At 33.5% G+C, this 26,198-nt stretch overlaps 1 protein-coding gene across 1 annotated transcript; it reads left to right on the top strand.

Moving 5' to 3' along the window:
* The first annotated feature begins 9,705 nt into the window (after positions 1–9,705).
* LOC140173733 (uncharacterized) lies at positions 9,706–10,257 on the top strand. Its single transcript, XM_072198283.1, has one exon. It carries the CDS (start codon positions 9,706–9,708, stop codon positions 10,255–10,257), a length of 552 nt encoding a protein of 183 aa, XP_072054384.1.
* The last annotated feature ends 15,941 nt before the right edge of the window (positions 10,258–26,198 follow it).

Genomic DNA, 26,198 nt, shown 5'->3' with positions numbered 1-26,198 from the left:
TAATAAAAGTATCATAAAAAAAGTCAACAACATTTGTCATATGAATAAAAGAAATACAATAAAATAAATAAAAAATCATATGAACAAAGCCAAACAAAAATAAAAAAAAAGATTTCATAAAAAATATACCTATAAAAAATAATATAGTAAATGATAAAAAAACTCATAAAAATATAACATAAGAAATCAGAACACTACACAAATAATATAAAAATATTTATCATATAAATAAAAAATATAATAAAAAATATAAAAATTAAAATATAAAAATGAGTACTAAAAATAAAAAAATTAAAATATTCAATTTACTAGTGATTAAAACAAATCTGAACTATTTTAATGAAAAAATAAATTAGAACGAACAACTATGAAAAAGTAGGAAGAACTACAAAGAATTATTGTGAAGGTAATAGTTACTGGTATCTTTTTCAAAGAAGAAAATGAAGGGTAGGGTTGGTAAAAAAGAAATAAATTTTTCATCTAATTTTCCAAGGATAATAAGTAACCATGAAATGCAGAGGCTACAAATTTTAGCTTCTCCTGAACGTGTTTTCAGAAGCAGAATCAATTCTGCGTTCAGAAAGATAAAAATGGCCAAACATAAAAGTGAAACTTTCAAAAAGCTCAAACGTACTTCTCTCCTCTCCAACGCGTTTGCCAAACACACCCTAAGCAAGACGAGTGGGGTACAGGTTGAGTTATTTTTTCTTTCAATTTCAGAGAGGAATGGAAAAATGGGCATTGAGCTTCTGAACAATGATAAGAAATATAACTTTACTTTTTAATGTTTACAGAAATTATATATTCTTCCCTCTTATAAAAATATTTAATTACAAAGTTACTCTACTTTAGTTAATATATTAACTCTTATTAAGTTAAATTAACTCAAACTAAAACTAAACATTCAATTAAAACATGCCATGTCATAAGGGGTAATTTACATGTTGATTTAGAGGGGGTTGGGTAGAACTCACCATATTAAAATCGTAAAATATGTTGTTAAATATTGACTTTATATAATGTAATTGTTGACTTGACATACAAACTACAAGTTATATGTTATTAATTTTTTGTTACATAATATTTAGTTTATTTAATTTTATATTTAATTTGATGCTCTCATAACAAAATTTTGTTCAACCACTAATTATTTGTATTTTACACACTAGTAAATCATAATAAAGTATAAAAGTTTAGTATTTTGAACATAGACCCTTTTAAATTATAATTGGAGAACATAATTTATGTTTACATAATAAATTATTTTATCTTGTCACAATTTACATAAAAACACAAATATGTAACAAACGGCTAATTTTTTTATATAAAAATATTATTATTTTTGTTAAAAATAGGATTATTTAGTGTAATTACAAATGGATAAATTTTGCAGGTAAGGAATCAACATGCAGAAAGCAAGCTGCAACATGTGGGGTGGCACTACGCTAGAAGCGGCAAATGGCGGCGGCTATATACCAGCGGTCTTCAAAAATGCCACTAAAATACTAGATTGTGACAGTCTTGGTCACGATTTGAGATGAAACTGTTAAATAAAACAATTTGGCTGTGGTTCAAGGGCAAAAGGCAACACACACAAAATCTCCAATCGAAATTAAAGAAAAAAACCTCTCCCTCGGTGATTTAAAAAAAAAACACAACCTCCACATTCGCAGTCTCTGTCCCTATCTTTATCCCTGTCCCTTTCACGGCCACGGTCGCGGTCACAGTCGCGACAGTCGGAGTTAGCGGAGAGTTTGAAATTAGCTATGAAATCGGATGAATGTCGATTACGAGAAAAGAACTGTTCTTGGTGGCGCTTCTGGTTGGCAATTTCCTCTTGGCGGCGCTGGAATGCCAATTGCTCGCGCTGGGCTTTGGTAAGTGAATAGTGCCATGGAGTTGGTGGCGGCAGCGGGGGATATGGTGATGTCATCAATTGAGAATTTTATGGCAGTTGGTTATGCTCTTATAAAGTAACAGAGAAGAGAAAAAGTGATTGCTTGGTTAATTGTAGGAGGGGACAAGAGTATACGCCCCGACACAAGAGTAGCTCAACTTTAAAGATCTAAACAAACAATTTGGCTATAAACTTATCTTTAAATTACCTGTAAGTTTTTCTTTAAATAACAATAACTATTCGATTTTATCTTTCTTTATGCAAATTATTCATCTTCCTTTAAACACCAAGAGCCATAGTGACAACTGGAAACTTTAAAGAATGCTTTTTGTTGGGAAAACTCAACACAGGTTTAAATCAAGAACCTGTCTAACAGCGGAAGCACCAAAAGTAATTTTTCCACAACTTGTGTAATTAAATGGGCAACACCAAAGATACTCCAAACAGCAAAATATAATGGCAAAAATTAAATAATCAGACACCAGAATTTTAACGTGGGAAAACTCCCAAAAGAGGGACAAAAAATCCACGGGACCTAGTCCAGAAAAATCTTCCACTATCAGAATAATGGGTACGCAAACAGTCTTCCTAGTGACACTAGGGCATCTCAACAATCAACAAAATACATCACCAAAACTGGTGGAATCAACATAAACTCTCCACAAAAATGGGTATCTCAAATCAGGCAAAAGAGAAGGCAATACAACAAATAAGTTATATCCTAATGTTCATCTCTATACCAGGAACAACATACTAAAATTTCATAAGAAATGGAGCAAGTTTACCAAGTCAATGTGATCAAGATAGCCATACTCTTTTCCCCCAAATTTTTCCTTCTCCAACGCCGACCCTTGCTGTTTCTTTTCTTTCATTCAAATGAATGAAGCCCTTCTCTCTCTCTCTCTCTCGTGGCTCTCAGCCACTTCTTTTTATTTTATTGTTTTTCCTTTTTTTCTTTTAAAACTTGTGGGCCCCACTTAGTTTGGGGACCCACCAACAAATCTCCCCCTCACCAACTAAGTAGGGATAGGCTGCTCTACCAAGCCCGCTTTCTCTTTGCAGGAATCAAACTTCACTGCAGGTAAACTCTTAGTCATCATATCTAAACCATTATCATCAGTATGGATCTTCTCAAGTGCATATGACTTCATCTCAAGCGCTTGACGTATCCAATGATACCTCACCTCTATGTGCTTCGATCTAGAATAAAACGTCGGATTCTTGCTGAGATGGATAGCACTCTGACTGTCACAAAATAACACAAACTTCTCTTGATTGATGCCTAACTCTTGTAGGAATTTCTTCATCCACAAGAGTTCCTTAGAAGCTTCAACAACAGCAATGTATTCTGCCTCTGTAGTAGACAAAGCAACACATTTCTGAAGTCGAGATTGCCACGACACAGCTCCCCCTGCAAAAGTCATCATATAACCAGAAGTAGACTTTCTTGAATCAAGATCTCCAGCCATATCCGTATCTGTGTAACCATCCAACACAGGTTGGCCACTCCCAAAGCATAAACAAACTCTGGAAGTACCATTAAGGTATCTGAGAATCCATTTCACTGCTTGCCAGTGTTCCTTGCCAGGATTAGAGAGAAACCGACTAACAACTCCAACGGCATGAGCAATATCCGGCCTGGTGCAAACCATAGCATACATCAAACTGCCAACTGCAGATGCATATGGAATCTTCTTCATTTCCGCTTTCTCTTTCTCACTTGTAGGACATTGCTGCGAACTCATCTTGAAATGACTAGCAAGTGGAGTACTAACAGGTTTGGAATTACTCATGCTAAACCTCTCTAAAACCTTCTCAATGTACTTCTGCTGCGACAACCATAGTTTCCCATTCTTCCTGTCACGAGTGATACTCATGCCAAGGATTTTCTTTGCAGGACCCAAATCCTTCATAGCAAAGGATCTGTTCAAGTCTTTCTTAAGACTTTCAATCTTCTTGGTGTCATGACCAACAATCAACATGTCATCAACATAAAGCAAGAGAATTATAAAATCACCATCAGAGAATTTCTTAACATAGACACAATGATCAGAAGAAGTCTTACTATACCCGTGACCTTCCATGAAGGAATCAAACTTCGTGTACCACTGCCTTGGCGCTAGCTTCAACCCATATAAGCTCTTCTTCAACTTGCATACAAGGTGCTCCTTTCCTTTAACCTCGAAACCCTCTGGTTGCTCCATATAGATTTCTTTATCTATGTCACCATGAAGGAATGCAGTCTTCACATCAAGCTGCTCAACCTCTAAATTCAATCTAGCCGCCAATCCAAGCACAACTCGAATAGAGGACATCTTCACAACTGGAGAGAAAATCTCTTCAAAATCAATACCTTTCTTTTGCTCAAAGCCTTTCACAACTAATCGAGCTTTGTACCTTGGCCGTGAGACATTTTCATCTGCTTTCAACTTGAACACCCATTTATTCTTGAATGCTCTCATACCCTTCGGCAACTTCACCAATTCAAAAGTATGATTCTCATGCAAGGATTTCATTTCTTCTTGCATGGCCTTCAATCAATCTTCCTTATGCTCATCAGACATAGCTTCCTGGTAGCTTTCTGGCTCCCCAGTCTCAGTGTTCATCACATACTCATGAGGAGAGTATTTCTGAGAAGGATGACGCTCTCTAGTAGATCTTCTCAATTCAGGCTCAACTGGTGGTTCAGGTGGAACTTCAACCTCTGGTGGAACTTCTGCATCTGGCACCTCAGGTTGAGGTGTAGGTTCATCATGCAAATCATCACCAACATTATCAACTTGTACATCTCCCCCATCAACAGGAGGTCTAGTGGAAGGACCAGGTTCATCATCAACAGAACGCCTAACAGTTATTGACTTATCTGTCTTCTCAAGATCTTCAATAGTTTGGTCTTCAAGAAAAATCACATCTCGGCTTCTAATTATCTTCTTGCTCACCAGATCCCATAATCTGTAACCAAAGTCTTCGTCACCATAACCCATGAAGATACACTGCTTTGACTTCCCATCAAGTTTAGACCTTTCATCTCTTGGAATGTGAACAAAAGCTCTGCAACCAAACACTCTCAAGTGACTATATGAGACATCTTTCCCTCTCCAAACTTTCTCTGGAACATCACCATTTAGTGGAACAGAAGGAGAAATGTTGATCAAATCTACTACAGTCCTCATCGCTTCACCCCAAAAGGATTTAGGCAACTTTGCATGAGAGAGCATACACCTGACTCTATCATTGATAGTGCGATTCATTCTCTCAGCAACTCCATTATGTTGAGGAGTCTTAGGAACCGTCTTCTCAAGCTTGATCCCATGTCCTTTACAATACTCTTCAAATGGACCCCTGTATTCACCACCATTATCTGCTCAAACACATTTCAGTTTCCTTCCTGTTTCTCTTTCAACACTTGCATGAAAGTGTTTGAAGATTCCGAGCACCTGGTCTTTAGATTTCAAAACAAAAGCCCAAACTTTTCGAGAATAATCATCAATAAAAGTAACAAAATATGATGCATCACCTAGTGTCTTAGCATCCATAGTGCAAACATCAGTGTGAACTAAATCTAGAACATGTGATCTCCTATGAGGTCCAGAATTATGAAATGATACTCTAGCATGCTTTCCAACAAAACAATGAGTGCAAGTATTTAAAGTTGTACCTTTCACGGGAAGTGAGTGCTTCTTGGCCAAGACGCTTAGTCCTTTCTCGCTCAAGTGACCAAGACGTATATGCCACAAATCAGAAGAGGAATCATCAACTACATTCATCTCTTCTTTGCACAACTTTGCTTGCAACTGGTAGAGAGTAGTGAGACTATTGTCTTCTCTCGCAACAATGAGAGTCCCTTTGGTAATCTTGCATTTTCCACTACCAAAGGAAGTGCAATACCCCTCTTGATCCAATGCCTTCACTGAAATGAGATTGAACCGCATATCTGGCGCATGCCTAACATTCTTCAACTGTAACTTGCATCCCATGTTGGTTTCAAGCCTCATATCACCCATACCAATGATATCACACACTCCTTTATCTCCCAATTTGATCTTGCCAAAATTTCCAGCAGTATAGGAAGTGAAAAATTCACGTTTTGGAGTGACATGACATGAGGCACCAGAGTCCATAATCCAAGTGGAATCATCACAGACAAGATTCACATAATTTTCATCATATGTGATAAGAACATCTTCATAAACAATAGCAGCAGTTTCTTTATCACTATCTTTACCTTTGTCTTCGTTTCTTCCCCTTGATTGTTCTCTTTTCAAGAACCTACAATACCTCTTGATATGCCCCGGCTTGCCACAATGGTGACAAATGAACTCTTTTCTTGGCTTGTACTTTCCTCTTGACTTGCTTCGACTCTCTGACCTGTCAGAACTGAGGTTTTCTACTTTGACTTCTCCCCCGTGACTCTGAAACAAGTGCTTCTGACTGTGAGGAGGCATTAGTCAAACTTCGCTCTCTTCCTCTGGCTTCTTCATTCAACATGCTCTCTTTAACCATTGCTAATGTCAACTTCCCATTTGGAGCTGAGTTAGTCAGTGTCACAACCAGAACTTCCCAACTATCAGGCAAAGAGCTCAACAACAACAAGGCTTGCAACTCATCATTTAAAGTGATTTCATTATTTGTCAGTTGGTTCACCGTCTCCTGAAAAATGCTCAAGTGCTCCGGCATTGATTTACCTTCAACATACTTCATATTGACAAGCTTCCTAATCAAGAATGCTTTGTTTTGCACATTCTTCCTCTCATATAACTCCTTCAATTTCTTCCACATCTTCTCAGCATTCGTTTCGGTGTCAACATGTGGATACACACTAAGATCAAGCCATTGCCTAATCAAAGCAACTGCCTTCCGATTCAGTTTCTTCCATTCAGCATCGGATTTAGTACCTTTGGATTTATCTCCCTCCACAGGATCATACAAGTCCTTGCTATACAGCATATCTTCCATGAGGGTCTTCCAAATCGAGTAATTTTGAGAATTCAATTTCACCATATTCGGTCCATGAGTATTTTCCTCCATTTAATCAGCACAGAAATAAACAACCAAAGCTCTAGATACCACTTTGTTGGGAAAACTCAACACAGGTTTAAATCAAGAACCTGTCTAACAGTGGAAGCACCAAAAGTAATTTTCCCACAACTTGTGCAATTAAATGGGAAACACCAAAGATACTCCAAACAGCAAAATATAATGGCAAAAATTAAATAATCAGACACCAGAATTTTAACGTGGGAAAACCCCCAAAAGAAGGACAAAAAACCCACGGGACCTAGTCCAGAAAAATCTTCCACTATCAGAATAATGGTACGCAAACAGTCTTCCTAGTGACACTAGGGCATCTCAACAATCAACAAAATACATCACCAAAACTGGTGGAATCAACATAAACTCTCCACAAAAATGGGTATCTCAAATCAAGCAAAAGAGAAGGCAATACAACAAATAAATTATATCCTAATGTTCATCTCTATACCAGGAACAACATACTAAAATTTCATAAGAAATGGAGCAAGTTTACCAAGTCAATGTGATCAAGATAGCCATGCTCTTTTCTCCCAAATTTTTCCTTCTCCAACGCCGACCCTTGCTGTTTCTTTTCTTTCATTCAAATGAATGAAACCCTTCTCTCTCTCTCTCGTGGCTCTCAGCCACTTCTTTTTATTTTATTGTTTTTTCTTTTTTTTTCTTTTAAAACTTGTGGGCCCCACTTAGTTTGGGGACCCACCAACACTTTTAAAGATTTGAAAAATGTAAAATAATCAACAATACTAGCAATTTATGTTGATCCATGGTAACAACCTTGATAAAGCAAGAACAAGAATCCTACTCTTCAGCTAGTAGTGCCTCTAGCTCTTTTTTCTTTGTGTTTCTTCTCATATCACACGAAGCTTTTAGTGATTCTTGAAAAGAGAAAGAATTATGAAATGAAAATGAATTGACATTTAATATAAGAAAGGATCTAATTGACACTTCAAATGTAACGACTCACATTTTAAAAAATATAAATATAAATAAATTATAATTTGTTTTATAAATTTGAGCTTCTTATTTTTAGAAATTAATTTCCTACGAATAATTAAATTAATTTATGATTATTAAAGTTTAAATTAATTATGATTTATTTTATAATTTAAATTATTTATTAAAAATTACTTTAATAAATAAAATTAAAATTATTATTAGGGTTAAGTTTGATTTTGGTCCTAACGTAGAGGCTGAAAATTTGTTTCGTCCCCAAGTTTTTTTTCAAACAAAATCGTCTCTGAAGTTAATACTTGTATTAAAATGGACCTTTCGCACCAAAAATAAAATTTAATGACAAGTTTACCCTTGCACTTTGTGTCCTTTAATTTTCATTCCCGCAAAGTGCACTCCTGCTCATGAAGTAACTCGTAATCTTTCTTAAAACACTTGAAAACTGAAAACGTTGGTGTGAAACCCTCATACGTAGGTTCGAAGAGGGTGTACTGAAAGGATTGTCGCCATTTGGGGGGATTAAGCTTCAGAATCAGTGTGCTGTGACATTAGGCTCTGATCTTCATCGCTGCAGCAACTGATTGTCCAGTACGATTACTTTCCATCCCACAAGCAATCACATCAACTGTTTATAACATGTTAGGGGTTTGCAGTTCATCACCATGTTATTCTGTTGGAGCATTTTGGGGTTGAATGCAGGCTTCCGAGTCTGCTGCTATAGCTAGGATTTGTATATATATGTCTTAGTAATGTATTCTGTTGTATAACAGGGTTGACTGAGCAGAAGATGGCGTACATAAACATGAGGGTGCATCATGGGGTGCATTCGGATATGAAGAGGGGGTATTTAAGTACTTTTATCGAGGACGTTGACGGTGATCGTTGGTCTGTGTTTGAGGCCTATGAAGAGCTAAGGCAGTTTGGGTACTTGCAGGCCAACATTGTAGCATTGTAGTATAAAGATCTAAGATTGGATGATTTGGAGACAAGCCTGAAGATGCTGAAAGGTGACACAGACACAGTCGAAATGTGCAACATTGCTGGGTTAACGGGCTTGGTAGAGTTGTATGTGGTCCACGATGTGGGTGATGCGGAGCCGTTTCTAGAAGTGGGTTACGTAGACGTTGGAGGAGTTGCTAAAGAGGGCACAGATGATGGGCTTGGCTTGGTTGTCCTTGAAGGGCACGACGTTGAGGCAGCAGAGGCAAGTGGGGATTCTAATAAGGAAACCGAGGGTGAAGATGAGGGGGATGAGTGTCGAGTAGATGGAAGTGGAACCAGTGATGAAGACAGTGATGACCCCGAGTATGTGCCATCTGATGAGGAGGGGGACAGTGCAGGAGACGTTCACTTCACTGATAGTGAGGAGGATTATGAGGGTGATAGTGGATTTGATGAGGATAATTACGTGCCTAAGGAAGCTACTACTGGCAAGGGAAAGGGGACTGGGATAAGTCAGTTTAGTGATGAGGATGGAGCAGATAGTGATGAGTTGGAGATAGACCACATGCTTCGAGGAGATTAGGGAGATGATGATGATGCCGAGGATGATGTCGATGATGTATCAGATCGTGGGGGTCAAAGGTTTGTAGTTCATAAACCTTTTGAAGGATATGAGCAGCTATAGATGGGAGGTAAGAACACTTTATGCATCCAGACAAGAATTTAAGGGGACTGTGCTAGCTTATGCAATTCATACGGCTAGGAGCATCAAATTTAAGAAGTGTGATTTGGTCAGGGTTAGAGCTGTTTGTCAGAAGGGTTGTCCATTCTAGCTCTATGCACATAGGGTTGGAGATGAATCTACCTGGCAGTTAAGAAGCATGAACCTGCAACACACCTGCATGCAAACATACAGGGTTGGGATACTGCACACTAAGTGGCTTGGAGCTCAGTTTAAGAAGAAGGTAGAGTCTAATCCTAGAATTAAAATAAAGGAGTTACAAGCAAAGGCACACAAGAAATGGAATGTAACAGTGACAAAGTCCATGGCAGCCAAATCAAAGCAAGAAGCACTAAGTCAGATTCAGGGTACATTTAAGGAGCAGTATAAAAGGATTAATGATTACTGTACTGAGCTCCTAAGGGCCCATCCAGGTTCATCGGTCAGCCTGAAAGTGATTAGGAGCCCAGATTTTGCCCAGGAGGTCCAGAACTCCGAATTAATGAATTATTATGTATTCCAGAGATTGTATGTCTGCTTCGATGCATGCAAGAAGAGCTTCCAACATTGCAGACCCTTTATCAGTTTGGACGGGTGTTTCTTAAAGACTCCTCAGGGTGGCCAGTTATTGACTGTAATAGAAAGAGATCCTAATGACCAGATCCTTCTGATTGCTTATGCGGTGGTTGAAGCTGAGACAAAAGATTCCTAGGTTTGGTTTCTGAGACACCTATCTGATGATTTGGGTGCTGAGAAAATTGGAAAGTGCACGTTCATGTCGGATCAACAGAAGGTGAACATTAATTTGAAATTGTTTTTTGAAGTTTATGACTTATGGTGAACACTATACTAACTAGCAGGGTTACCTTTCTAATGCAGAGCTTGTTGCCAGCTCTTGACGAAGTCATTCCAGGGATTGACAACCGATATTGCGTGAGGCATCTCTATAACAATTTCAGGAAGAAATTTCCTGGATTGGAGCTGAAGAATCAAATGTGGAGATGTACAAGGTCTACGTACTGAAAAGATTGGGAAAAGGAGATGAAGTCAATGAGATTCAAGAGTGAGGGTGCATTTCGGCACTTGAACAACATTCCACCCAGGTTCTGGTCCTGTTCACACTTTTCATTTCATTCAAAGTGTGACTCCCTTGTTAACAACATGAGTGAGAGTATTAATGTTGTCATAGTTGAGGCTAGAGAAAAACCAATTGTCACTATGTTAGAGGACATTAGGGTCTATATAATGACTAGATGGGCTGCCAATAGAGATAGGATTCAATTGTACTAGGGTAACATCATGCCAACAATTAGGAAGAAGTTAGAGAAAAAGGCAAAGTATGCTAGGGACTGGAGGCCATTTTTGTCAGCTGCTAGTAAGTATGAGGTGATGTGTGGGTTAGACAAATTTGTTGTTGATCTGTCTGTTGGTAGTTCCTGCAGGAGGTGGCAGATGAGCGGGTGGTGGACGAAATTGTGATTCCTATTTTGTGCCTTTTGGTATCATTGTAAAATTATGGAATTTAAGAAATTGGCATGAGTGGACACAACTCCGTTCAACTAACCAGCAAGTGTACTGGGTCGTCCAAGTAATAAACCTTACGTGAGTAAGGGTCGAATCCACAGAGATTGTTGGTATGAAGCAAGCTATGGTCACCTTGCAAATCTCAGTTAGGCAGATTAAAAATGGTTTATGGGTTTTCGAATAATTAATAATAAAAAGAAGAAATAATAAAAGGGATAGAACACTTATGCAGATTCATTGGTGGGAATTTCAGATAAGCGGATGGAGATGCTGTAGAGCTCTTGGACGCCTGCTCTCCTACTCCCTCTACTCAGTCCTTCTTACTCCTTTCCATGGCAAGCTTTGTATAGGGGTTCACTATCAACTGTGGCTACTTTCATTCCTCACGGGGAAATATCCTGTGCGGCTGTCACTCGCACAGCTAACCAGTCTGGAGGCATCACCCATGGCTGATGGCTACATCCCATCCTCGCAGTGAAAACTATGCTAACGCACTCTGTCACAGTACGGCTAATCACCGGTTGGTTCCCGCTCCTACTGGAATAGAATCCCTCTTTTGCGTCTGTCACCAACGCCCAGCAGGTTAAAGTTTGAAGCACGTCACGGTCATTCATTACCAGAATCCTACTCGGAACACCACAGACAAGGTTGGACTTTCCGGATTCCCAGGATCCTACTCGGAATACCACAGACAAGGTGAGACTTTCCGGACCCTCATAAATGCCGCCATCTATCTAGCTTATACCACGAAGATTCTGTTGGGGAATCTAAGAGATACACATTCAAGCTCTGTTGCATGTAGAACGGACATGGTTGTCAATCACGCGCATTCATAAGTGAGAATGATAATGAGGGTAATCTGACTCATAACATTCATCATGTTCTTGGGTACGAATGAATATCTTGGAATAAGAATAAGAGAGATTTGAATAAAAGAAGATAGAATTGCATTAATACTTGAGGTACAGCAGAGCTCCACACCCTTAATCTATGGGGTGCAGAAACTCCACCGTTAAAAATACATAAGCAAAGAGTTCAGGCATGGCCGAATGGCCAGCCCTCTCTAACGTGATCACAGGATTCAAAATACAATCCAGGATGATTAATACAATAGATAAATGTCCTATATATACTAGACTAGCTACTAGGGTTTACATGAGTAAGTAATTGATGCATAAATCCACTTCCGGGGCCCACTTGGTGTATGCTTGGGCTGAGCTTGATTAATCCACGTGTAGAGGCATTTCTTGGCGTCAAACTTCAGGTTATGACGTGTTTTGGGCGTTCAACTCCGGATCATGACGTTTTTCTGGCGTTTAACTCCAGACAGCAGCGTGTACTTGGCGTTTAACGCCAAGTTACGTCGTCATTCTTCGAATAAAGTATGGACTATTATATATTGCTGGAAAGCCCTGGATGTCTACTTTCCAACGCCGTTGAGAGCGCGCCAATTGGAGTTCTGTAGCTCCAGAAAATCCATTTCGAGTGTAGGGAGGTCAGAATCCAACAGCATCAGCAGTCCTTTTGTCAGCCTTCTTCAGAGTTTTGCTCAAATCCCTCAATTTCAGTCAGAATTTACCTGAAATCACAGAAAAACACACAAACTCATAGTAAAGTCCAGAAATGTGAATTTAACATAAAAACTAATGAAAATATCCCTAAAAATAGCTCAAACTTACTAAAAACTATATGAAAACAATGCCAAAAAGCGTATAAATTATCCGCTCATCAGCGGGCTACCCTGTCCTCACGCCTTAGCTGCATAACCTTCAAGGGTTTGGACTTGGAGTTGTTTGTGGATGACCATTATAAAAAGGATGCTTACCTGAGGTGCTACCAGGAAGTAATACATCCTCTGAACGGGCCAGAGCTGTGGGAGAGATCCCAGTATGATGATGTCATGCCACCACCATATATGAGGCCAAGTCACCGGCCAGTTAAGAAGAGGAAGCGAGGACCTGGGGATGAGGATAACAGAAGCCAAACTCACATCTCTCGTAGGGGCCAAACACATAGATGCTCTAACTGTGGTGCTTTAGGTCACAAGAAACCAGGTTGCATAAAGCCTAACAAGAAGGTATGTGGCTCACTATTATAGGGTTTTGTTTGGTTTATATTAAATTGTGATAAAAATGTTACTAATTTTTTATTTTTCTCATAGGTCCAACATGCAACTTAACAAGCTGGCAAGGGTCCTAAGTAGGATTGGAAGTGAATTAAGCCAGCTCATGAGCTAGCTCGAGCTCGACTCATTAATAGCTCGATAAGCTAAGCTCGTGAGCTAGTGAGCCAAGCTTGAGCTTGGAATTGAGCCGAGCTTGAGCTTGAATAAGCTCAGCTCATTAGCTCGTGAGCTGACTCGATTATATATATATATATATATATATATATATATATATATATATATATATATATATATATATTAATACACATATCCTATATGTATTTAATCTATATTTTTAATATTATATATATACATATGAAATAGTACTATATAATTATATATATTAATTATCTTAATTATTTAAATTTCATATTTATTTTTTACATATAATTTTGATGTAGGACATAAATAAAAAATTTATTATTCATTGATAGATAACATTATATAAAATTGATCTTTTTAAATATTTTTTAAAATATATAAGTTATAATTTATTGATATAGAATTACAAATTATGTATTTATGTTTCTATTATTTGAGCCAGCTTGTGAGCTCGAGCCAGCTCATGAGCTTTCGATGAGCCGAGCTTGAGCTTAAGAAATAAGCTCGATTGTTAATGAGCCGAGCCGTAAGCCAAGCTCAATTTTTGTGAAACTTAGCAGGACTTCATGCTCTCAGCCCAGTCCTGCAACGGTTCATTCCAACCCAGCAACAACTCAGCCCAAAAAACTAGTAACCAGGCCCAGGAAGTTAGCAACTAAGCCCATTGATCATTCAACTTAGCCCAAGAACCAGGCCAAAAAACCATGGCCTGCACCACCTTAGTCCAACCCTAAAACTCCTTCATCTCAACCATTGCCTAAGAAGAGCAGTGCAGCAACTTCCTCCACTAGTAAGAAGGACTCACACAGTCAACCAACTGAGGGAAAGAGGCATTTTTCTGTTATCCAGATTGGTGCACCTCATATCCCACTATAGAAACTAAAGCTAATGGCAAAATTGCCTCCTAGTGCATAGGGCAATCTTTAGAAATCATTAGTTATGCTTTTGGATGTCATGCTGTTTCATTAGGCCTCAAACAATGTTATTTTGTTATTTTGTTCTATGTGGTTAACTGGTTTTAAGTTTGTTTATGAACAATGTTGGTCTGTGTTTTTCTGTTTAAGTGACAACTATAGTTCTGTAATTGGCCTTTTTGGCTTATGGATTGTGTTATGAATGACTTAAATTGTCAGTGTTTTAAGGTTCATTGGTATGTGTTTTATGATATTACTAGGTGCACATATATCTACTTTAGAGTATTGCAATACACATCCTCTGCTTTATGCTTGGAAATCAGCACAACACTTTCATTCATACATTCAAACATGTTCACAAATGATACAACACATAAGATCATTGTAACATTAACAGTAACCCTATCAAATAACCAAAAGAACACAACAAAATCCTATAATTCATGTTCTAATCATCTGCTGATTAAGTGCATTCCATATGGTTGCCTTAACTTGTGTGGATTATGCAGCAACAAATACAAAAACTCAATCCACCCGACTACCCCTAAAGTAGCAACAATCCTCAGCTTCCATTCCACATCCTTCAACCTTGTCTTCAAGGTTGTAATTTTCTTCATACTTCTTGCAATTTCAGAATTCTGTTGTGCTCCTCCAGCTTCTGGGTCTGTCCATCTAAAGAAATCACAGGCATCCTGAACCTATCACAACCCAAAATTCATAAGATGAAGGAAACCCAGATGGAGAAACTCAATCTCACAAAATAGAGGCCAACAAAATACATCATAGTAGACGCAACCCCAAAATCGTCGGCCTGGGTTGTCCTTCGTTGTTGAGGTACGCAGAATCGGCCTCTCTCCATGCCCACATACCATCTCCTTCACATGTGATTGAATTCGACCTGATCTGGAACTTTGGGAAGCCATCAAAGCGGCGTTTCTGTCCCCTTCCTCCACTTTGTCGAACCCTAACGCAACTTCCTCCCTCTGAGCCTTCGCAACAACACGATCCTCTCCTCCCTCTACCACAACGTTCCCTTTTTATTATTATTATTATTATTATTATTATTATTATTATTATTATTATTATTATTATTATTATTTGATTAACAAACAGTAACAGATAGTAACAAACTCAGGGGCATAATTGTCCGCCGGATCATTTTAATACAAGTATAAACTTCGGGGACGATTTTGTTTGAAAAAAACTTAGGAACGAAACAAATTTTTGGCCTCTACGTTAGGGACCAAAATCGAATTTAACCTTTTTTTCTATCAGAACAGAAACACCCTGATTATTATACGTAGAACTTTCTACTAAAAAAATTAAGAACTATTCTGTGAATATTAAAGTTCAATTATAGCACATAGCATGATCTGAATTTATAGCACAATTTAACCCCACTACATTACATAATTAATAATAATAATAATAATAATATAAAATGAATCTTAGCTTCATTCTATAATTCATAACCTGAAAACCTAGAGTTATGAAGTGCAACAAGATCAAACCAGAGGTATGCAGTTTCTAGCAAGACCTTGGAAGAGGGAATAAGCATTTCCACCATCAAATTTATATCTAGACTGCAAACTTATAAAAGCTTTTAATACAAGCTAATTGCAATTGCAAAACAATTTTAAGATCAGATAGATACCCTATAGCTTTTATATCTTGTAAAACTTCACCAAAACTGCACTAAAAAATTGAAAAAACCCTAAATACACTAAAACAAACAAATTGCATTCAAAATTCAATAATTCCATTGATCTTAACATTACTACCAACACTAACCAGCAAACTCTAAATCTAATTACTATCTCAATCATGAAACTCCCATGTTATCATAGGAACCCCATTCGGAAGGAACGTATAGAGCAGTGCTTGGAACTTAAACAATGCAAATAAATTACCTTCATTGCTGGATTCAGAATTCTCCTCAAGCCCGATAGCACTATCAAATTTCTTCTCGATATTCTTCACACTCTCCTAAAGCTTTTTCACCGCTCCCGCCAAATCCGAGAAGCTACGCCATGTGTTCTTCGTACTAAACCACACCATCTCTGCCACTACAAACCAAAACAAAGCCTATACATTATGCACATCGCCGATTACAAACACAACCACTTCTCCAATTGCAATTTCAGAATAAATTCCAATCCAATTATGCACATTACCCATTCAAAGAACAACCACTTCCACAATTTCAATCTCAGATAAAAACCCGCCCATAATGCACATGACCAATTGAAAAATGCACCACGTTCTTCAATTTCAGAAAATGGAGAACATCAACATAACACAAACAAATTAAAAAAAATTTGGAATTTAAATCATGTAACTCATTGTATAGCCATGAAAATGGGTCAAAGAAAGACATTGATGAATGCTAAAAATTTGCATTCATAAAAAAGAAACAAACCTTAATGAAGCGAGTGCGTTGGATCCAGGGAGTCAAAATATAGTATCAAAAATTGGGTTAATAGTCAAATTAGTCCTTAAAAGATAAGACATTTTTCAAATTCATCCCTAAAATATTTTTTTCAATCAAATTGGTCCTTCAAAAATTGCGAATTAATCATGTTTGTCATCCAGTCACTCTATTAACAATTTTCTTCAAAGATTAATGTTGTAAAACTTTAATTGATAACATATATAATACATGACATGTCTAATTGGATATTGACCAAATACGTTTATGAAATTTATTAATTTAGTCATTTTTTCCAATTACTAAAATTATATTCCTAATATGACCTAGTGACTAAATTGATAGATTTTCGTAAACATATTTAGTCAACCTCTAATTGAACATGTTATGTGTCATGTATGCTATCAGTTAACATTTTACATCATTAATCGTTGACGAAAATTGTGAATGGAGTAACTTAAGGATAGATATGATTGATTTATAATCTTTGAAGGACCAATTTAATTGAAAAAATCTTTCAAGAATGAATTTGAAAAATGCCTTATCTTTCAGGGACTAATTTGACTATTTACCTATCAAAAATTGAACTTATTCAGCTTCAATGCATTGTTGATCAGCACTTTCATTTACAAAAAAAAAAAACATTTAAAATCTGTACATAACATCTATGTAACCTTTGGTATTTTTTGAAAAAAAAAAACATAAATTGTGGGGTAAAAATGAAGAAAAATAAAGTGCACTTTTTTTAGGGTATGTAATTAGAGAATGCGGGTTCGTTTTTTGTTTGTTTGATTGACTTTGGAAAATAAAAAAATTAACAAATAATCCTAACAAAAATGAGCAAGTAACAAATAAGAAGATTAGGAACAGAATTATGACAATAAATTGCGCTAAATAAACAGAATTAAAAAAATAAAAAACCCTAAGGCTTGAAAATTTTTAAACATAATTCAAAAATTAGAATCATAACAAATTATGACAAATAAAAAGAATTTAAAAACAGAATTAAGAAAAAACTCAAAAACCCTAAGAGACTGAAAGATGCAACGACACAGGCGAAGAGATTGGATGGTGGCGGAGAGGCTGGACATTACAAGACTAGATAGCTGATGAATTGCAACGAAGCACACGCGATTGCTGGACGGCGGCAGAGAGGATTGTGACGAAGAGAGGAGAATGGAGCCTGAGATTGTGTGAATGAGAGAGGAGTTTGTGCTTGTGTGCACGACGTGAGTGCGTGAGTGAGAAAGAGAGAAGAGTGTACGACAATTTAGGGTTTCTGAATATTATATATATATATATATATATATAATAGGGTTAGAAATAAGTACGCTTTTAAAAGTGACCAAAACAAAAAAATAGTCACGCTTCAAAAGCGTGCCAATTGATACCTTTAGGGTATACTTTTAAAGTGTGGCAATAAAAAGTGTAGCAACAGGATTTAAAAAACGTCACCGTAACGTAATTATATTGGCACGCTTTAAAAGTTTACCTATTGCTCTCTATGGCCACGCTTTTGAAGCGTGGCAAAAAAAGCGTAACTAAATCTCTAATCAATCGCCACTCTTATAAAAGCGTGGTCATTGACCCATTTTGGCATGCTTTCTAAGTGTGTCAAGAAAAAACATGGCCAAATTTTTAAACAATCGTTGCCCTCATAAAAACGTGATCATTGATCACTTTTGGCTATACTTTTGAAGTGTAGCAAGAAGAAAGCGTGGTGACAAACCTTTTTTTTGTAGTGTAATTTGTAAAAAGAAAACACCTGAATAAAAAAATTGTGAAAATGGAAAACCAAGCATAGGGTTCACTACATTATATTTGTCTATCTTTTATTATGAATATTTTACCATTTCTGGTCAAACATAGTTAAAGAATGAGAGAAAAGGAAAAAAAAAAGGGGGAAGTGAAAGTGCTGGAAAAACTTTACATGAACTGTCTCATCAACATCAAAACCCAGTAGACCCAACTCTCTCTCTACTTTCCATCAAGATGCAGGTCTTTTGTTCTTTTATGAATTATGACCACAAAAAGGGTTAAAACTAATCAAACTTAGCTAATTAATATTTATTCCTGTATTTATTTTATATTTAAGTTAATATTAATCAATTTTTTATTTTTTCTACTAAAAATATTAATTTCTAACATTCTTTATTTTATTTTTTTAGGGGAAAGAATGAGTTCTACATTTTCATGCTACAGCATTGTACTTTTTGAAACTTTATATTAGGTCCATCATTGGTTCAACAATTAATGAAACTTCTCTGATCTTATGGTGATATGACATCACGTAAATAAAAAAAATAGAAAAGAAAAAACATACAAATATGAGCGAAAAAAAAAAAGTTGTTCAACCTCGTGGTGTTCTTTGCGTTAAATTTACTTCAGCTAGCATGTAGTAATGATAATTATTTATGACTAATTCATAATAATAGTAACGAACACACTTATAAACTAAGGATATATATTATTGCATAAGAAAATGCCTGCTACACTTTTGGCACATAATATCAGCTGATCTGATGATAGGCGTGTAGAGATTAGGATAAATATAATTACACTTTTAATTTTCTTTCAAAGACATTTAAAATTAAATTAAATTAAAGTATACATTATACTTTCTTCCCCTCTTTTAAAAAGCTAACTTCTTTTTCCTTTAATTTAAAATCAATAGATATTACATATTAGTGGTGACAAAAAACAATTTAAGAATGCCTTCAGTTTGTATTTTTATTTTATATTTTTAAAATTTTGTGGGAAAAAAATAAAAATAACAAAATTTTATTTTTTATTTTCACCTTCTTTATTTTTTTCACAAAATTTTGAAAATAAAAAATATTATAAAAAATAAAACGCAAAATAAACACACCCTTAACTTCTACTTTATCCGCTTTTAATTTAATCAAACAACCTCTGCAATTAACATTAATTGGGACTTCAAATGAAGATTTTGTATAAATTCAGAAACTAATTAAAGAGGTATATAAAACTAACTGTTAATGAAATTGGGAGAAGTAGAGGAACAAAATTGTCTACTGTTGTTGAAACATAGTTCATTATCATCCCAAAATAAGGATCTATAACTTTTTTGTAAGGAAATAAAAAAAAAGGTGATGAAAGGGTAGTTTACTTTATTCTTATTTGAAACATAGGTTTATAATAAGTTCAAACAGGAAAAGGGAAATGTGATAGTAACATGCTGTTTAGATTGACTTGTTAGTAATATCAAGTGAAATTGGTCTGCGAATAAAAGAATAATTAGTCCACCATAGTGTACGTAAGAATGACAATGCAAATTGAATTTCACTTAGAAGGATTATCTGTAATTTTGTACTTTTCACAACAATCCTTAATTAGAGACACTTTTTCAAACACCATCAAATATAATTATCTTCTAGAACAAGATAAGAAAAAATATATTTTATTAGGCACTCATGAAGAGTGTAAAACACATACAATTTTCAACTTTTTCATGTTTATTGAAAACTTAATAGAAAATTAATTGAATAATTGAATTTTTACCTCATAATTAATTTTGTTTCTAAGTTTTAAAAATGATCATTTTGATATCATGATAAATGTCACATATCACAAAACTATTAATGACAAATGACAAATAGACCATATTAATAAACATGCACCTAAATACATATAAGATTTTTTTTAAATAAAAAAATAATATTTTAAAAAAAATTATTTCAACTTTAAAAATAACATACAATTTTTTTTAATTTTAGACAAGTTCGTCGCATTCCCCAGCAAACTCCATAATATTAATAGGATTTGCCTCACTCCCGGCGAATTTCATATAAATTATGAACTTAGTCGCATTCTTCGAACTTCCCTTCGAATTCTCTATTCAAATTTTTAAACTTTACAACAGACAATAACAACCATTATCCTAATTATTAAAATTCATAGAAGTACACAAGAGTACAAGAAAAAATCATATTTTGTTGAAAAAATAATAATTTTTTAATAGAAAAAAATCCTTGTTACATATTATGAGCCAAAATAGTTAGTTTAAAAATTTAAGAACTAAATTAAATAAGAAGCAGAAACTTAAAAATTAAAATGATCTTTATCTCTTTATTTTAAGAGAATAAAAACCTTTTACTTTTATATATTAAAATTTATATTAGCCAACAAAACTCTAAAAAGATGGATGACTTTGGAAATAAGGGGAGTGCTGATTAAAATTCAGAATCTAAAGCATGTGATAATGAAGTAAAATAATAACAGTAAAGTCATGAAAAAAGTGTTGAGAAATTGGGAAGGGTTTAATGTATGAGACATGAATGAGGATGATAATGGTGTTGGGGAAGGTAAAGGCAACACAGAAACATGTCGCCGCAGAAAGTCGGTGTTACTGTTCTGGTCTGCTCACGACAACCCAATTGCGTGTCGGCCATTATTTTTTCCCATAAAACTCATTTCTTTTTTATGCGTCATGCAACGCAATAACCCAAAAAAAGCCCTTTGATACCAAATGTTACCGTAACATAGCATCCAACAATTCAACTCTACTAATTATGGTATGCTACTATTACTCTAGATAGCACTATATCTTCCAGCAGTTTATGATATCAATTATCAATCTATATTATTAAAACATATAAGGTATATAAATAGTGGCTTTGAATTAAAATTTGCAAACGAGAGAGTTTGTATAAAATTAATTTTATAAATTTAATTTTGATAAAGAATAAGTTGGTGTTAAGATGATTTATGTTTGATAATTTTGTATTAAAATAAATTATAATAAAATAAATGTTGTTTGGATTATATTATTTAAGATTACGTTTAAACAAAAATTACTAAAAAAAATATAAATTTATATCATTTAAAATTATATTATTTTAACGCTCTTTGACTATAATTTATTTTAAAAAGAATTTAAATTTATGTGTTGAAATTTAGTACCTTTTGGTTATAATATTTTTAGTACTCTTTTTGTATCTAACTGTATCTTTCTAATAGAATTTATAATATAAAAATTAACAATCATAAATAAAATATATATTAATTTAAGAATACATAATAAAAAATATACAAAGTAAAATAAAAAAATAAGGTTCCATAAAAGAAATATGTATTAATAAAAATAATTAAAAAATTTTATATGAACAATAAGTACAAAAAATTCTATTAAAAAATAGAATAATATACATCAGTAAACATAAAAAAAACTCTAAAAAAATATTCATACTATTAACAAGAAAAATAAATTAAAAATTGATAAAAAAATCAAAACTTAACAAAGAGTACTAACAATAATATAAAAAAATATTTATTTGTAAAGCATAACATAAAAAAGAGTAATGCTAGGGGTCAGCAAACTTTTGTGATTAGTAGCCATCAAATAGCCATCAATGATGAGTTAATGGTGCGAGATTGATGTGAGATTTCATCTAATGGCTCACCTTTCCTTGCTGGTTACATGCTGGCCAAAATTCCATAAAATTGTTGGTCCCTTAGACTTTTTCTAAAAGAAATTCAAGAACTCAGATGATTATTTTTTAGTATCTCTTATTGTAAATGAAAATAAATGATAAGATTGGTAGAAAAAATTTTTCAATTAATTTTTCAATCTATCAACGGAATACAAAAGCTACAATTTATTGTTTCGGTAAAGCGGAGTTTAAACCTAAAATCATGTTAGCGTTTAGAGGGAAAAAAAATTAGCCAAATAAAAAATTATGGCTTTCAAGAATATTGAACGTGTTTCTAACAATTAATAAAAAAATAACTAAGACACTTTTTAAGAATATTACAAATAAAAAGTTTTAATAGAAATATAAATTTAATATATCTTTTTATATTTTTGTATACATTAAATGCATTAAAAACATATTTTTATTCTTTTAATTAATATGTTGAAGAATGCTCTTTAGACATATGTGCACACATAAAGAGCCAAAATGGAGAAATAAAGATTCTATTGAGCATCCATCAAATGAATTTCTGTTTTATTTTGAAGAGCTAGATATTATTTACGCGACAATATTAGGAAGACGACGACAACAAAAAAAAATATAAATTTATTTTATTTAATATTTATTAATTATTATAATAATTAATAAATATTAAATAAGATAATTTTTTTATTGATTTGACTAATTTTTTAAATGTTATTGGGAGAATGCGTAATTATCCTTTAGAACGTCGCATATTTGCCTGGTGCATGCAATGCCTCTACAACGGTAGTCATGATTTTTAAACATGATATGTAATGTGACGAAGGATTCCCACAAAGTTGCATTTTCAAGACAACCTCAGTCTCCTTGTTACTTTCATTAAGTTTGGCTATTGGGAGCAAACAACAAACTCTCATGTTAGCTGGTTTCATTCTTTCCTTGAACTATTGAGTCACGTCTTAAAAACTTGATGGAATTGAATATAAGGACGAAGAAATTCCACCAATGTTACAATTTTTCGGTATCAATCAAATATGGTATACACATGATCATCATCTGTTAATTAGAACATTCTATATGGAAGGTTGTCATGTAACGAAGTACATTAATACCTTACTTTTTTATGTGCTAAATTTAGAGTACCTCCAACAGCCAAGTATGAAACAAAACTTTTAAGTTTCACCATAAAATACAACAGACAATATGGATAATGAAAGGATCATTACATTTAAAACATGCATAGTCATCCTTAGATCTAATAATTGCATTTAGATAACCAGCTACAACTATACGGTGAATTGTCATTTGTTAAATTTGTATCTGTGTGAGAGAAAATACTTGAAGAAGAAATTAGAATGAGTAATGTGTTGAATTTTGCTGCTGGTGAAAGCAAACTTACACATATTTGAGATATTCCTTATTTTGTTAGCTATGCTATGCAATTGTTTTTTTAGAGTTTGATTGAGTGTTATTAAATTGTTTAAAAAGATTTTTTGTTTTTAATAATTTTTTTTATTTTTAATGTATTTCATAAATTTTTAATAATAAAAATAAAAATAATAAAAAATAAAAAATTTAAGCTTATAAATTACATTTTTTTTAAAAAATATTTAAAAAAATATTTTAAAAAATATTTTAATATTATAAATAAAAAATACTTTTATATTATTATACATGAGATATTCAAATATCAAATTATTTATATTCTTTTAAAAAATGTTTTAAAAAAATAATCACTTAAAATTTTTTATTTTTTTAAAGAAGCATTTAGTTAATTTCGTTGCATGTGTCAGCAAAATAGGCCTCACAACAAAAATGTTAGATAATACTTAATTTTCATAATGATGCATTTGTATATACTTGTAAATAATGAACTTTTTATTTAATTAAAAGAACCCTTAGTTTAAAACTAATTTATTCAAAATACAAATTTACTTAAAGACCATTTTATTAATAGCTTTTCTTCTTATAACAAGATGACCTGATTTGAGCAATAAGTTAAAAGAAAACAATAAACATAATAAAATATTATTTTATGTTTTTTCTTTTCGATTTTGTAGAATCCTAAAAAATATTAAAAGTAGAACGAGAATGAACCAAACAGACCCGAATTGAAGTTTCAGAAAAAATGGATATCTTTTTTCCCTATATTTTTTAAAAGAAAATAATATTGTTTTTACTAGCTACGTACATTATGCTTATTATTAACAATTTAATTTACTATTTTAACTATGTCATTTTGTAGTCATTTTAAATCTAATAATTTTACCCTGCACTCTCCGCACATAAGCAATTATCAGGGACGCGGTTAGATAAAATATGAGAGAAATAAAAAATATTTATATAATAAAATAAAATTAAAATAAAATTTAAAAAAAAATTAAACTAAAATTTACATATAATTTACATATAAAAAATTAAAATTAAAAGGATTATTATCCTCCTTTTCTATAATATAGCTCCGTCCTGTATTTTAGACTCGATTTTAAAACATTTGAATCAAACATAAATTACATTTTTCTATTTGTAAAAAGAGTAATTCTATCAACTTCAATCATTTTTAAAATTAAATTTACTATAATAAAACGTTTTTTTATATGAATTAAATATATGTATAATACATTGATATTGAAAGCATAATTATTTTTCACTTGCGTGAAACATTTTTTTTTTAAATTAATGTTAAATAAATCAGACTATCCAATTTATTATTGGAAAAAAACAAACTTTAAAATCGAATGGTCTAATTTTAATATTATAAATTTTTTAACTTTTTTTATTTTATGAAAAAATAGAATCAAAAGGTCTAATTGTATAAAAAAAATCGAAAAACGTAAATCAGAGAGTTCTATTTTTAATATATTTTTTAAAACTTAACACAAATTGTTGTGTCTTATTTGTGCTAAGACCATTTACCAAATGAAAAATCCGCGCCTTCAATTTCAGAATTTTCAAATAAGATAAACAACCTCTAATCACCATGTTGAGGTGGGGTGCCGCCTAAATAAAATTTTTGGCAACACGAAGACTAGTGACGTGGATATCAATAACTGAAGTTAGTTATAGATCAGTCAGGTCCACTGCTTAATTATAATAAAACAAAATCTTAATAAAATAATGTTATGATTTAGATGATGGGGTTATGTATGAAATAATGCATGCACATATAACGGAACTCCACACACGATTATGCATTGGCATGCACATGATGAGACCACTTAATAATTAAGAGACTATCTCAAGAGTCAAGACTGAAAATGTGGTGGTAAATGACAACGAATTAGAATGCATGTGGTGGTAACTACATGAAAATGTGGTTATATATATTATACACCATGTGATATTAAAAAATTACATTGGTATAGGGAAAAGAAAAATGAGAGTAAACACAAGCTGACGCACGCGAGGAGTTACAACTTAAAAGAATAGATGGAATGAAGAACCTGAAAAGTAAACGAGAGACTTTTTTTTTGGGGGGGAATAAAAATATATTACATATCATTTTTCTATTATAATTAAAATCAAATTCTTTTTTCTAAAAATAAGGAATTTTTCTTTTCTCCTTACTCATTATAATAAAATCAAATATTTTTTTTCAAATTTAAAAATTTCTCCTCTCCTCCTTACTAATTTTACAATAAAAATATGTCATATGTCACTCCTTCATTGTAATTGAAGTCAAATCTTTTTTCCAAAATTATAAAATTCCTCCATTCACTCTACTAATTTTACAACAAAAATGTGCCACATGTCATTCTCTCATTGCAATTGAAATAAAATTTTTCCCTCCAAACTTAGAGAGTTCTCTCCTCCTCCTTCTTTATTTCTCTATCTCTCTCATTCTTTCAAGTTTTAATTACTCTATCTATTTTATATATTATTATCAATATCAATGACTAATTACTAATTTGACTATCAAAATGTGCAACATGACATTCTTTAATTGTATTAAAATTAAAATTGAAATTGAAATATGCCTATATTATGTATCATATATTACTATCTAATTTAATGATCAAATATGTCCCATGACACTCCCGTATTAAAATTGAGAGAATATTTTTCTCCAAATTAATAAACTCCCTTCCTAAATTCTCTCTTCTA

The sequence above is a fragment of the Arachis hypogaea genome, chromosome 6 (genome assembly GCF_003086295.3).
Source record: "Arachis hypogaea cultivar Tifrunner chromosome 6, arahy.Tifrunner.gnm2.J5K5, whole genome shotgun sequence".
NCBI classification, from domain to species: Eukaryota; Viridiplantae; Streptophyta; class Magnoliopsida; order Fabales; family Fabaceae; genus Arachis; species Arachis hypogaea.
The sequence above is the reverse complement of the archived record's forward strand: the minus strand, read 5'-3'. Positions and strand labels throughout refer to the sequence as shown.

Excerpts from the sequence above, each read along its gene's own strand:
- LOC140173733 (XM_072198283.1), top strand. The coding sequence starts at position 9,706 with ATGAACCTGCAACACACCTGCATGCAAACATACAGGGTTGGGATACTG.